Genomic DNA, 14,902 nt, shown 5'->3' with positions numbered 1-14,902 from the left:
AGGAAATCCCTGGATTGGGTTGTTGCTAAAATATTCTAGGTCTCAGTCTCCTCCTCTGTTTAATGGGTGCAGAACCTTGAAAGGCATTTGGAGGTTAAGCAAGAAAATACAAGTAGTGTCTACACAGAGAGGACCTGAGGAAGAGGAATGCATGGGGACGATGGTCCTCATATCCCAGAGACCAGAGGATTAAAGGGAGTGATATCTATGAACTTGTGCAGTGTCTTGTGCAGACACTACATGAATGTTAGTTTTTATCTCCTTCCTCTGCCTCTAAGATACTTTGGACAGTGGGGACACAAGAAGGGTGACAGTCTTGGAGGGCAGTCCCTGGCTCAACACAGAACTGACTCTGGACTTCTAGGCAGGGAGGGCCAAGTAAATGAATTGCATTGATGTTGAGGAAAGCTTTGCTGTTGAGAACGAGGAGCAAGGAAAAAGCATCCCCTGAACGGAAGAGAAGCCAAGGCGAGGAAATCCTGAGGGCAGGAAGAATTGTTTTATAGAAACATTTATGCCATGTACGCATACCACTTCCATCTGAGGGTACAGCCGTGGGGGTGGGGTTTAGGTAGTGAAACGTCCTTCTCTCCTCCGACAACAGATGCAAAGGTAGGGGTTCCAGCTGGCCACCTGGGGTGAGCAACTCTGAGGCGTGCTTCCCGCTTTGGGAGCTGGCTCAGGGCACGCTTTCAATTACTGGTACCTGGCTTATGATTCTGCTCCTCCAAAAGGCAGAGGTGATGTCTTACTGCTCTGCGAGGCTGGCATTCAGCAAAGTCTCCCTTGCAAATGCCAGGCTGTGTCCAACCCCGGTCTGTTTCCTTGCCAGGATGCCCATGGCCAAGGCCCCCCATGCGGCTGGCGGGCAGAGTGATGGAGGTGATGGCGAAGAGGCAGAGCCGGAAGGGATGTTCAAGGCCCCCAAGGACGCGAAGAGAAAAGTCCGAGACTACCTCCGCCTGGCTCCCCTGTGGCTGGCTCTGGTCATGTTGGCTTCAGTGGGGATCCTGCTCTGGTATTTCCTAGGTAACCACATGGGCCCCTTGGAGAGGCACCTGGGGAGGACTTAGGGTGGTCGAAGGGGCACAGCAGGACAGACCAGGATTCCAGGCTCAGCAACATCTGGAAACTCACTGTGTGGCCTTGGACATGCACTTCTCTTGGAGTCTCCCTTCCTGTCTTGTAAGATGGTAGTGCAAGATCCTTTCTGGGGCCAAGTGCCCCTAACTCCCAGCAGCTGAGGAAGAAGCGCTCTTCTAGTTCTTGTAAACTGACAAGCTGAAGGAGTGTAAGCATTGCTCCCTTGCCTGCAGCCCTCCTGGGTTGCCCCTGGGCTTGGAGCCAGCTGGCTCAGTTGGAGGAGGCCCAGTGATGCAGGTGGTGCCTGACACCAATTAGTGTTTCTGCTCACTTGAGTCCAACCCGGGAGCTCTTCTGGGCGTGGGGACCTTGGCTCTATCATCTCTGAGTCTCCAGGACCCAGCATGAGGTGGGATGAAGGGAAGGGGCACCCAGGACTCAGGTGTCCAGGGCGGTGTCCATGCATGCCGATGGCTTTATACCCCAGCCTGAGCACAACTGGAATTCAACCCAGACGAAAATGGGGGCAAGAATGTCCAGAGCAGGTGCGTCTCCCCATGTCCTGAATTTAGGCCCTCCGTCTCTGGTATCACAGCCCTCAATCAGTCTGTTGGGGCCCCAGGAGCAACGAGCCTGTGTTCTGGGTCCATTTTTGTCCATCCTTCACTCACTCATTCATTCAATACTGACCACCTCCTATACGCCAGCCGTGTGCAGGTTCTGGAGACAGTCCCTGCCCTCAGCATAAAGTCTGCCATGTGTTAGGACAGAGCAAGCTGAGGGGACCTAACAGAACCCTAGCAGGGACAGTCCACCTTGCCCAAGAGATAAGAGACCTCCCATTATGCACCCTGCAAAAGCTAGACCATTTTCTTACCGACTGCATCTCCTGGTGGAATTTCAGGTCCATTGAAAGGAATGGGGGACCCACTTTGGAGCAGCCACTGGGGAGAGCAGCCTACGCCCGACTCCAAAGGGAGTTGAGGTAGGGGGTGTTCTAGAACCAGCCCCTGGGCCAAAGCTCCTAGGAAGCCTGGGTTTGACGCTCACCCACTTGCCGTGATGCTGGGTGGATTGTGTTTCTGCTCAGAACCGAGCAACCCAGGCTAAGAGTGGAAGCTGTGTGCATTTCACCACCAGCAGGAAGCCAGCGTCCCAAATAGCACAGGGCTGCGAGGCCTCCTTAGGCTGCAGCATAATTAGTCTTCAGGGGAAACTGCAGAGCACCAAGCTGGGGCAGTGGGGTGGGGGCGGAGGAGCAGGAACTCACCTGCCAATTGTCTTCACAGCGTCTGATTTATCCTGGTTAGACTTCTGGAGTGAATCACCCCACTGGGGGCACAGGATGCTCCATGGGGCTGAGGGCCCAGGGGGTGAGAGCTCCTTCCAGCTGGGGGAGGGAGGGCAACCCTCTTCCCAGAGGGATGCAGGTAGAAGAACACTTTAGGAGATGTTTGAATAGTTTCTCCCATCCTGGGCCAGGCAGTGTTCTGGATATTGGGCACTGGGAAGAGGATGGATCACAGACATGCCCTGTCTGGTCTGGAAGGGGAGATGGACAAGAGGCCTATTGCACTGGAGCAGGATAAGCCTGAAGTAAGGAGCAAACGTCTGGATAAGTGGCAGCCTGACCCAATGGCCCAGGAGAGGATAGGATGAGGGTCAGCTTCCCAAGCCCAGTGGGCCCTGGGCTGGTCCACTCAGATCCGGGTAGCGGGGCCCTTCATGCTGCCCAGCTGTATTGCCCTGGTCCTTTCCCTCTCCTGCCCTCCTGGGACACAGTTTTATGCTTTCTTCTCAAACTCTCCCATATTCCCCACCTTTCAACGAGAAAGTGGAACCACTCAGAAGAGAAGCCCCATAGATGCCCTCCCAGCTGTACCCGTGTGCTCTGCCCTCCACCATCTGCATGGGTGAACCAGCCCTGCCTTATGTAAAGCCAGTTGTGGGACGTCCTTGATAGTTCTGTGGTTAAACTCTGGGCTCCCAATGCAGAGGGCGCAGGTTCGATTCCTGGTCAGAGAACCAGATCCCACGTGCTGCGTGGTGCGTCAGGCGGTGGGGAACAAACCGACCAACCGAACGAACAAAAAGCCTTGTAAAGCCTGCTGTCCTCCCAGCCTGGACCCCACCCCCTCTGCCCGTGCAGTGGCCCGGCTCCAGCCATGCCCCGCTCTCTCCTCTGGGGGCTCCATCAGCGTACAGTGCTTCTCTTCGCTCCTGTACCGAGTCCCTCTGGTCTCCCCACCCGCTGCCAGCCATTTCCCAGATTCCTCTTGCAGCAAACGCCTGCTGTTTCAAAATGCTGTGCCCTCCAGTTCCACACCTCTGTCTGGTACCCTTCCCAATCTGACTCCCTGCCCCCCACCCCCATAATCCCGAGTACTAGTCACGGTCACTGCTGAATCCAGCGGCCAGTCCTCCTGGCATTTGACCTGCAGGCAGCACTTGACTGGGTACCTCATCCCCTCCTCCTCAAAGCACTTTCCTCAGTTGGCTTCCGGGGCACCCACACTTTCTTTGTCCTCAGCTCATGATGGCTTCCCCTCTGTGTCTTTTGGAGGGATTCTCCTCCCCTCTGACTCCATTTACGCCCTTATTCTCTGATGATTCCCAAATTTGCATTTCCAGCCCTTGAGCTCCACTGCGCACGGGGTGTGGGGGCGGTGGGAAGGGAAGGGGTCGCTGCTCCCCTTCCAGGATGTCTAAGGGTATTTCAGACCTCACTGAGAGTTAACTCTTTTATGAATTGTCAGCCTGCCTTTGAAGTATATTTTGAAGGGGGCTTTAACTTTTTAATTGATTTGTACCAGTGGTTAACATAAAATGATATTGAAGTATTGATTTTCCATGTCTCTGAGGCAATGTGTCTTTATAGACAAGTTTTTCAGAAGTGTGAGATTTTGAGAAATGATTGTGACTTTACTGTATCATCATTAGTGACCTGGGCTTCGCGGGTGGTCCTGTGGTTAAGACTGTTTCCACTGCAGGAGGTTTTGGTTCAATCCCTGGTCAGGGAAGTTCTGCATACCTTGCAGTGTGCCAAAAAATAAAATAGAAAATCGTGACCTAAGAAAATCCTTTAAAATTGAAAAAAATGGAGAAAAATCCCAGGCGGTGGTCATTTTATCCTTCCTATGTTCCCCCTTACTCCTCTTTCTTTTACTGTCCAGCCCCCGTTTGCCAGCCAGCAAACCCAAAATATACCTTGACTCCAATCACTTCTCTCTTCCCTGCGCAGCCTGGTCAGGCTCCCCTGGACCACTCACACTGGGACAGCTGCAGGAGCCTCCTGTAGGTCCCCGTGCTTCTGCCCTGGCCTGCTTACAGCCTGTTCTCAACACAAAGGCAGAGGGATTGTTTTATAAAGTGAATCAAATCATCAGACTTCTTTGCTTAAAGCCTGCCATGGCTCCCATCTCACTCAGAGCAAAAATCAAAGTCCTCCCCGGGTTGCAAGGCCCTATGTGACCCTTCTTTCACCATCTTATCTCCTCCTGCTTTCCCTTTGTTCAAATCTTTGCTGTGCCTCAAACACAGCAGACAAGCTCCTGCTCAGGGCCTTTGCACTTGCCAGTCTGCTGCCTGGAATGCTCTTTCCGTAAGTTAACATCCACTTGGCCGACACCACTTCCCTCCTCTCTGGCCTCCATGTTGTAGCCCACAGCAACCCGTGATTTCCACACCACTTAACACCTCTAATATGTTATGTCCTGAGTTCACTGTCTATTGTCTGTCTTCCTTGTTAGACTACAAGCTCTTAAGGACAGGTTTGGTTTTTTTGTTGTTATTTGTTCACTGCCCTACTGGTATATTCCCATGTACTCTAGGCCAGTCCCTAAACATAGCAGGTTCTCAATAAATATGCATTGAATGAACGAATAAATGACTGAATAAGGCTAGAAAGTCCGGGCTGCGAATCTGTTGTCTTCACATCAGTCAAAACGATCTTTGCAAAACGGAAATCTGATGACATCATCCCTGATTGTAAACCTTTCATGGTTTCCCTTGTTCATCAGGGAAAGACCAAAATCCCGCCCTGTTGATGTCTCAGCCTCTTATTACCCCTGTCTGATTGCTCCAGCCTAACAGGCTCTTGGCCCTGGTCCCTACCATGACCCCCATTGTGGAGATTTTGCATATGCTATTCCTTCTGCCCTGAAGATACTCCGCTGCTTCCCCTCTTCTTAATTTATTCTCCATTCCTCCTGTCTCAGATGGAGTGCTGGCCTAGGGTTTACCATGAACCCTCAATAGCACCTCGTGCTTCTCCTTTAAGACATCCTGGCAGATGAATCCCACGGGCTGTATGGCTACTGGGGGAAAGTCTCTCTTGCTCATCACTGTCAGGTCCATGTGGGGATACCTGTCTGTCTTGGTTTACTAGTGTACCCCTCAGAGTAGGTACAGCCTGGACAACACAGAGGTGCTAAATCAAGAGCTTGACCTTCTGGGCCCAAGATGGGTTTCTTGGTATTCACGTCCTGGACTGATCAGTGGGTCAACTTCTGCCTGGGAGCCCCTGGGACACCACCTGCCCATGGGCCTCTGTCCTTCCTGGCTCCATGGGGCCAAGTTGTCACTACACAAACTCTGAATGAAAACGACAAAGATGATGGCAGTGATGATGGTGCCTTGGAGGCCCAAGATGCCGGAGGCTGTGCTGAGGGTTCAAGGTGGCAGGAGGAGTAGGGGACACAGGAATCATCCCCAACTACTCCCTTGGTTAACCTTCGCTGGTTTCTTCCTGGGCAGGGTACAAGGCAGAGGTGACGGTCAGCCAGGTGTACTCAGGCAGCCTCCGCGTGCTCAATCGCCACTTCTCCCAGGACCTTGCCCGCCGGGAGTCCAGTGCCTTCCGCAGTGAAACTGCCAAAGCTCAGAATATGGTAGGAAGGATAGTGGGGATGAGAAGGGAGAGGGGAGGGGCCTGATCATGTCCAGGCAGGGGGTGAATCCATCCAGAACACTCATTAGGATCAGAGCCCTGCTCTAGGCACCATGGAAGGTAGATGGTGTAGACTGGTGGGAAAGCTAGTGGACTCTGGGGTCAAGTTGCACTTGGATTAAATTCTGATTTTGCCACTTAGTAGAAGCATGACTTTTGAAAATTAGGGCAGCATAAGGATGCTGCCAGGACCCACCCACACCCCTTCTCCTCCTAGCAATGGCTTACTGCACTGGGGATGGTCTCCCTCGCAGCCAGCACCCTGTCAGGCAGGGTGGGCTAGAAGTGCTGAGGAGTAATTCCCAGCAGCAACCCTCAAGCACAAGAGACAGAGAAGGTGGATCCCTCAGCTTTTGGTGAGAACAGTTCTGAAGATGCCCCCACAGTCTCTTGGGCTTCCTTCATAGCTCAGTCAGTAAAGAATCTTCCTGCAATGCAGGAGACCCGGGTTCAATCCCTGGGTCGGGAAGACCCCCTGGAGAAAGAAATGGCAACCCACTCCAGTATTCTTGCCTGGAGAATCCCATGGACAGAGGAGCCTGGCAGGTTACAGTCCATGGGGTCGTAAGAGTCAGACACGACTTAATGACCAAACCACTACCTCCACCACAGTCTCACAGAGATCCCTGCTGGATCTGCTCCTCAGCCACCCACAGCTTTGCCCAGAACCTTCGCAGCCCATGTTGGCTGCCTTCCTGCCTATCTCCTTCCCCACTGATGTGCCTTGGAATCACCTGCAAATAAACCACTTGCCTCAGGACCTGCTTCGGGGAGACCCACCCAAGACTCTCTTTCCTTTTCTACATAGTGGAGTGATAACAACAGTGCCCGTCTGCAGGGCTGTCGTGGGGTTAAAGTGAGAGCATGTGGATGTTAGCTCTGTGCCCCTCAGAGATCTTTAAGAACCCACGATCCTGCATCCCACCCCGCAGCAGCACTGACATTGGATATGTGCGAAGACCAACCGTCTGAGCCCCCGTAGCTGGTGGTTGGGCCTAAGGAGGGGGCTCAGAAGCTCAGGGGGAGCTTCTCAGAGTCAAGGAGTGATTTGATGGAGGGGGAGGAGCCACTGGTAATCTGGTCAAGTTCAGAGCTAGTGGAAGGGGCAGGAAGATTCTTGACCACTGAGCCACCAGGGAAGCCCGCCTCTGTGCATGGGGAGGGAAATAAAGACTGAATGAGGTTTGCTTCCTGTCGTGGCCATTATCCACCGTGTGACCATGGGCAAGCCTCTCTATCCTACAGATTCCTCAGTCAAGGAGGGCTGTGGGAGGGTCAAAGGGTATCCCAGGGGAGGAGAGGGTTTCTGCAGAGTGTCATGAGGGGACTCTGATGGTTTTCCCTCCTTTTAGCTCAAGGAACTCATTGCCAGCACCCGCCTAGGTACTTACTACAACTCCAGTGCCGTCTACTCCTTTGGGTGAGTCTTCTTGCGCCACCCCCAACCCTCATCGGCCTTTGCTAGAGCCTTTGACTCGGAGAATGGGAGGGGATGCTGTAGGCTTCTGATGCAATGCCTTCACGTTTTAAAATGGGGAAACTGAGACACAGAGAGGAAACTTGGATTCCTGCATGTGACCTCCCTTTACTGACCTTGGTTTTCTCATCTGTAGAATGAAAACAAAGGTGTGGCAGGGATTATACTAGACAGTGACTGTAGTGTCTTTATCAAGGGCCTGACAGGTATCAGAGGAGACCACGGAGAAGTATTAGGGGTGGGGAGTGCAGTGGTCCCATTTACTTATAATAGAGTCTGTGGTATATAACCTAACCTCTCACGCCTCAGTCTCCTCATCTGTGAAATGGGTGGGCTCTCCAGAGCTCCTCCCTCAGAGGGTGTTAGGTTTCCACGTGAAGATGAAAAGGGATGCCTGGCTCCATCCCATGCCCATCACATGAGCCACAGTTGCTGGCCCCCTCTTAATTCTCACCAGGAGCAGGGGGCTGGGTGGGGCCCACACTCCAGGCTCCTCCCCCAGCCCCTCTCACTTCCGCCTGCCCCAGGGAGGGACCATTCACCTGCTTCTTCTGGTTCATCCTCCAAATCCCGGAGCACCTCCGGCCAATGCTGAGCCCCGACGTGGTGCGGGCCCTGCTGGCGGAGGAGCTGCTGTCTGCGGCCAACAGCTCGGTCCCCGCTCCCTATCGGACCGAGTACGAGGTGGACCCCGAGGGCCTGGTGATCCTGGGTCAGTACTGGAGACGAGGAACATGGGACGGTCTGGCGAGGCCCGACAAGCCTGCCTCCAGGGATGGGATGCTCTCGGGATGGCCCCTCCCACCCCCAACCCCAGTGGCCAGGAGCCAGGACTGAGGGGTGGGTAACCGGGGACGGTGGGCAATCAGGGTCAATCTCAGACAGGCTCTGATAGTCTCTTCTATTTTTATTTTCATTTCATTTATTTATTCTCTCTGTTCATTTGTTTGTTCGTTTCCTTTTTAACAGAAGCCAGCGTGAAAGACATAGTTGCACTGAATTCCACGCTGGGTACGCCACTTTGGTTTTTCCTCCCCACTTTCCTTTTGAGTTGGTATTTTTCTTGGTTTGGCTGAGTGTCAGGGGTCCACATGGCTTCTCTGGGTGCAGGGGGCACTGGTCTGGGGTCACCCAAGGGGCATGATAATAGACTCAGTGACAGATCCTGAGCAGGGCTGGGGGCCTCTGGGGGGAGGAGGTGTTGTGCACGTGTGAACAAAGTGTGTATTTGCACAAAAGTGTGTGTGTTTCATGTGTGGGGTGTGAGTGAGTAGCAGATTTAGTTGCACATCCGTGTGACCCTGCCTTTCTCTCATGGGATTCCATTTCTTCTGTTTCGAAATCTTATGTTTCCACTGATGGTAGAAAATAATCTTGTCGATTTGAGGTGTATCAGTCACTTTGGCTTTGAAACTTGGTCTTGGGAGCTATTTCTGTCACAGGTAAGGATGCTCGCTCCATCTTTTCCTTCCCTTTCTCAGCCAGTCGGGCCAGTCTGTCCTCTCCTCCCACCCCATCCCCATGCCCTATTGCTCGTGTCACCTTGTGCTTCTCCAAGAGGCTCCAGGCTTTCTGCTGAGCCCTGGGAAGCAAAGCACCAGCAGAGCCACCAGGAGCGTGGTCCACATCGTGGCTGTGTGACAGCTGACTTCCGGAATCGGGCAGTGCACCTCCTGGGCTTCTACTGTACCCTGTGGCTCTGAACCAGATCTCCTCAATTCCCAGAGTCTTCCTCTTCTACCTAGGGAAGCAGAGTTGAAATCATGGTTGGACCGTCTCTGACTTTCGTGTCCTCCCATGTGGCTAGTCAAAGGCTTATTTCTTGGTGGATGGAGGTGATGGGGTCAAAGGCCAGTTTTCAATTACTTAACATCATGATTCTCATACAAAGATATGAACACATGTCAAAGATTTGTTTAACTCACTGATGAAGGAAGCAGTAGGATTTCCCCTCATGTCTAAAGGAAAGCACAAGAAATTAATCTATATTTATTGATATGCATCATCCAACACCGCATTGGTGCACACATTGCCCTGATCCTTGGTCTCAAACAGGCCTTTCCATTGCACTTGGCTGTGCTGAGTGTTCACATGTCCCCAGGTTTCTGGCAGTTGCTTTATAATTATCTTTATTTGGTTCAATACATGTCTAGAGCCCCTGCCCTCCCAGAGCACAGTGTCTCATGGGGCAAAGATGACAATTTAAGTCCTCTAAGTAGGCTTTGGGGGCACTTCTCCCTGCCAGGCCCCACGCTGGCTCTGGAGACACCAGCTGACCGTGTCCTCACCCCTGCCCTCAGAGAAGCTGTGAGCCCCACGAGGGAGACAAACACATAAACAGAATCTCACAACACCAAGTGCCAGGGCAAGAATAGAGGTCCCGGGGGCAGTGCAGAAAGGGAACCATTCTGCCTTGGGACAGAGTTGGACCCCCGGGGCTGTGATCCAAAGCAGAGGATGGGATGTGTCTCTAGAGGGAGGAAGGAGTGCTCCTGATTAGAGAGGTCCTAGCAGGCTTCCTGGAGGAGGCAGGCTCAGGATTGGAGGATAGGTAGGAATCCGTCAGATCCAGCGGGGAAAGGACACTCTGGGTAGAGGGCGGAGCATGAGCAAAGGGCAGTGAGGAGAATATACAGGAGCTTCATTTACTTTCTCCCAGGCTCCCTGAAGGTGTTTCTGATGATCAACAGAGACCAGCACTCCCCTGAATCAGCTTCATCCAAAAAAGTAATTATTAAAGCAGCAAAAGCAAGCATCAGCTTGGAGCAAGATTCAAAGAATACAAATGCCTGGGAACAGCCAAGCACCTTTCCCCAGGCTCCCTCTCCCTTCCCCTTGGCGATGTCAGAGGTTTCTCCCTGGAGAGATCAGCTCCACAGCAGGGGTCAGGATGGCCAGGGGTCATCAGGAGGAGGGAGCTGAGCAAGTGGTAGCAGTCAGAGCAAAGCCTGTTCCTTCACCTCCGTGCCCTTCCTGGTTCTCAGAACCACACAGAGAAAGAGGTGGGACAGGGATTAGCATTATGTCCATTTGACAGAACTCAGAGTGACTGAACAACTGATCCGGCATCACACGGCAGTGAGAGGTGGCGCCAGGACAGTCACACAGAGTGTGAGCTCGCTGCACACCAGGCTGCCTCTCACATCCGGGGCTCACTCCCACATCCCTTCTGCTTCCTGGCAGAGCATGCGTCCTCCCTTCTTCATAGCTCAAGGCGAGGTTTAGATGACATACTTATGGCCCAGGTTCACTGCTGGTCCTTGGAGCCTAAGTCAAGCACATTGTAGGTGCCCATCAACTGTGATGAATGAGTGAGTGGTATAGGTGATACTGCTGTGCAAGGTCTGGCACTGCACTCAAAGCTCATGGAGAACCCCAAGAGAGGAAGCACAGCGGGGGTGTGGATGCAGACAGGTGTGAAGGAGAAGGAGGTGTGGCGCGAGGGCAGCCAGTGGGACGGGGTACATCTGAGCCTCAGGTGTGACCAACTGAAGGGTGAGAGTTCATAGGAGTCTCTTCCCAGCTCCACCTTCTCCCTTTCCCCCACACCTGCCTAAAGAAGAACGGTCACTACATGTATTGAGCACCTGCTATGTGCAAGGCTTCCCAGGTGGCTCAGTGGTAGAGAATCTGCCTGCAATGCAGAAGACCCGGGTTCGATCCCTGGGTCAGGAAGATTCTCTGGAGAAGGAAATGGTAACCCACTCCAGTATTCTTGCCTTGAGAATTCCTTGGACAGGGGAGCCTGGTGGGCCACAGTCCATGGGGTCGCAGAGTTGGACACGCCTGAAGTGACTGAGCATGCATGCATGTGCAAGGCACTATGCTGAGTGTTCAGACATGCACCCTCCTTAAGCTTTGTGGTAACCTAGCAAGGATCACCACTGCCTCCGTTCTATAGAGGAAAAAACTGAGGCCCAAGAAAGAGCAGGCGGACATTAGGTGAACCTAGATCTGCCTGGCCCAGGTCTGTAAAATGGGGACAATGATAGAAACTATTTCATGGAGCTGTTGAATGAGACGGTGAGTGTATTGCACTTGGTTCACTTCTGGGCGTGTATCAAAATGCCTGCTAAGTGCGATCTGTTTCATTCGTGCTGTTTGATGATCACTATGGCAAGCCACTCCAGTACTCTTGCCTGGAGAATCCCATGGATGGAGGAGCCTGGTGGGCTGCAGTCCATGGGGTCGCTAAGGGTCAGACACGACTGAGCGACTTCACTTTCACTTTTCACTTTCACACATTGGAGAAGGAAATGGCAACCCACTCCAGTGTTCTTGCCTGGAGAATCCCAGGGATGGGGGAGCCTGGTGGGCTTCCGTCTATGGGGTCACACAGAGTTGGACACCACTGAAGTGACTTAGCAGCAGCAGCAGCAGCTTGAGCTGACTTCCTCTACCTGGCTGCCTCCCAGCCCCACTGGAACACACTCCCTTCTCTCCATCTGAAATGCAGCCCTGAGCCTGCTCGCCTTATTGCTTGGCCATCCTGCTGGTCTCCTGGTCTCCTCGGCATTGCTCTCAGCAGCCAGAGGAGTCTGTGACTCAAGCCCAATTGTGTCCCAGCCTTACCTAACCTTCCGTGGCTCTCATGGCTGCAGGACCAAAAGGCTTCCCGCTTGGGCACGAGGGGGGCCCTGCCTCCCTCCTCCAGCTTGCCCTCGTGCCTCCAAGTCCCTAGCCTGAAGCCCTTTGTTTATTCTGTGATGCAACCCCCACCCTCCACAGGACTTCCCTGAGACCCCTCACTTCAGAGATATACAGCCCCCGCCCCCGCCCCCGCCCCCACTGTCTATATATTTCCCTGCTGTTCTCCTTATACCCGGGCAGTTGACCGAACCTTTCTCTAGCCTTCACCTGGTCTGGTGAGCTCAGTGAGGGTGAAGGGAACAAATGAATGAACCAGTGAATGTATGTGTGGATGAGGAGGCTGGAGATGGAAGCAGTGGGGAAACAGGAAGCTGGGACTGAGGGCCTCCGGGCTGACCCCCATCCAGCCGCTCTCCCCACCCCACCCCTGCCCGGGTGAGGACCTGGTGGGGCTGCTCCCCCTCCAGGTCCCTCCTCCCAGCTAACAGGGGTCAGGGGGCCTGTCCCTCTCCCCACTCCAGGCTGCTACCGCTACAGCTACGTGGGCCAGGGCCAGGTCCTCCGGCTGAAGGGGCCCGACACCCTGGCCTCCAGCTGCCTGTGGCACCTTCAGGGCCCCCAGGATCTCATGCTCAAACTCCGGCTCGAGTGGAAGCTGGCTGACTGCCGGGACCGGCTGGCCATGTATGACGTGGCGGGGCCTCTCGAGAGGAGGCTAATCACCTCGTGAGTCCCTGGGAAGGTGGTGGGGGGACGGTTGGGAAGGGAGTGATGGTGTAAGGTCAAAGCCATACCCAGTGCTCTGAGACAAGGGGCTGGGTGACCCTGGGCCCTGTATTTGGCATCTAGGAGACAGTGAGGCCAGAGGGAGGTGGTGAAAGAAGAGTGGAAGTGCCCGTGTACTTGGGGCAACCCCCTTCCCCTCCCCCAGCATGTTTTCCCATCTGTAACAAAGCAGTTGTACTAGATGATCTCTAAGCTCACTGGGAGGTGACATGATCTTGTAAGAATGCTCTGAAGGCTGGCAGTCCCTGACTTCCGACCCTACACTACTGCTTCCTAGCTGTGTGCCCTAAGGCAAGTTACTTTGCCTTTCTGAACCTCAGTTTGCTCACTTGTAAAATGGGTGCACAGGCATTCCTACCTTGCAGGGTTATTGAGAGGATTTCAATCAGATCTGGGCCAACATCTTTGCACACAGTAATGCTGTCCACTATTACCATATATTCGATGTATCCATTAAACCTCCAGCAGCTGCCAGCCTTTATTACTTATCATTATGTTCAGTCTAGCTGGGGTTAGGTCACAAAGGGCATGGACTGCAAGGGATAATCTGGTCTTTAACCCTTGGTAAGTGGGGAACCAACGGAAAGTTCTTGAGCAGAAGAGAAGAGCTTTAGGATAAGACGTGGAATGCAGAAGACAAGCAAGTAATGGGCCATGGGGAGACCACAAAGGGGCAGGAAATGGCATTGGCCTCCAGGAGCCTGATCACCTCCCCACCTGGTGGGGGTGGGGCAGGGGACTACAGGAGGTTGGGGGAGACCCTGGGGCACCGGGCTGCTGCCTTCTCTGTCCTGCTTGGGTACCAGCTTCCAAGCCCGATGGGGGTGCCACCTGCATGTTCAGGTCCAGGGCAGTCTTGCAGGGTGAGCTGAGTGAGGTTCTCTCCGGCCCCCTCCCCCAGGGACTCTCTGATTCTCCAGACTCTGAGGCTGCCTTCTCATCTGCGGCCCCACCCACTGCCATGTGCTGACCGCAGTCTAGGGTGTGCGTAGGCTGGGTTCCTGGAGGGCTCTGGGAAGCAGAGAAGCCAGACACCAGCTGATTTCCAGGCCTGATGAGGGTGGGGACACTTCAGGGCTTTCCCTGGGGCTTCTCCAAGTGCCCCTTTCAGCCTGCTACTGGAGAGGGGATCTGACTGCCATCTCAGGCCCTCAGAGAAGGTGTAAAATGATGGATCAGACAGGACTGGGGGGTTCTCAGACTTGCCCCCTCTACCATGACAGGGGTACTTTAGTGGTGATGGGAACACAGAACGAGGGGCGTAGGGTGGTAGGAGGAACTGGTGGGGCCTCCATCAACCTTCACCTCGTTTTAGTTACAACAAGGGCTCAGCTGTTTAAGTAAATAAAAGAAAAGAAATCCCCAACATTACAAATGAGGATTAAAGTTGACCTCTTATATCTTATCTCCCACCTCCTGAAAGAGAGGCGTGGTGGTGGCGGGGAGGGCGTGGTATAGGTGGGTGGCAGGCCCCTCAGCAGTGAGAGCAAGCTGGTGATGGTCAAAGCAGGTGGACCAGGGAGGGGTGAGCACCTCCTGGGCGAGCTGAGGCCAGGGGAAAGGACCCTTCCAGGACCGTGGGGCACCAAGACTCTCCTGGGGAAATTTCTGGGATTGCTCACTCTTCCCTCGCCAGCTGCAGGGTTCCCAGGGCTGGTGTGGATGGTGCTTCTGAGGCTGTGCTTGAGGTTTCTCACATTTGCCTGGGTGCCTGCAGTCCCCCCATTGCCGTCCACTCACACCGATCAAGTTCAGGGCTGGCACAGGGCGGACAGGCAGTACCTCCCTGCTGGATGCCGGCGCACCCCCTCCAGGGGAGGCAGGGTTACTAGCTTCCTAGGAATTGGTCTACTGATGAGCACGTCTCCAGAGAATTCTGAGTCAAGAGGAAGTTTGGCAGAGGTTGGCCAAGAGTGAGGGAGGGGGAAGCCTGGAGCATCCTACCCTGAAATGGGTTGAATGGGGGCACAGACATTGCAAGAGTGCCAGCCACTATCACAGGCAGTGTCCAGCATGGG

At 53.8% G+C, this 14,902-nt stretch overlaps 1 protein-coding gene across 3 annotated transcripts in view; it reads left to right on the top strand.

Moving 5' to 3' along the window:
* The first annotated feature begins 833 nt into the window (after positions 1–833).
* The window catches only part of TMPRSS6 (transmembrane serine protease 6), a 33,784-nt gene continuing 19,715 nt past the window's right edge, over positions 834–14,902 (top strand). For all 3 annotated transcript variants that reach the window (XM_055395159.2, XM_088836719.1, XM_088836720.1), the window contains exons 1-6: positions 834–1,029; positions 5,839–5,972; positions 7,384–7,451; positions 8,036–8,220; positions 8,478–8,519; positions 12,620–12,824. In XM_055395159.2, coding sequence (XP_055251134.1) covers positions 834–1,029; positions 5,839–5,972; positions 7,384–7,451; positions 8,036–8,220; positions 8,478–8,519; positions 12,620–12,824 — 830 coding nt within the window. The remainder of the gene's footprint in view (positions 1,030–5,838; positions 5,973–7,383; positions 7,452–8,035; positions 8,221–8,477; positions 8,520–12,619; positions 12,825–14,902) is intronic.

The sequence above is a fragment of the Moschus berezovskii genome, chromosome 6 (assembly GCF_049115385.1).
Source record: "Moschus berezovskii isolate FMDL1 chromosome 6, NW_MosBer_1.0, whole genome shotgun sequence".
NCBI lineage: Eukaryota > Metazoa > Chordata > Mammalia > Artiodactyla > Moschidae > Moschus > Moschus berezovskii.
Note: the sequence above shows the minus strand (reverse complement) of the source record. Positions and strands in the feature narration are given on the sequence as shown.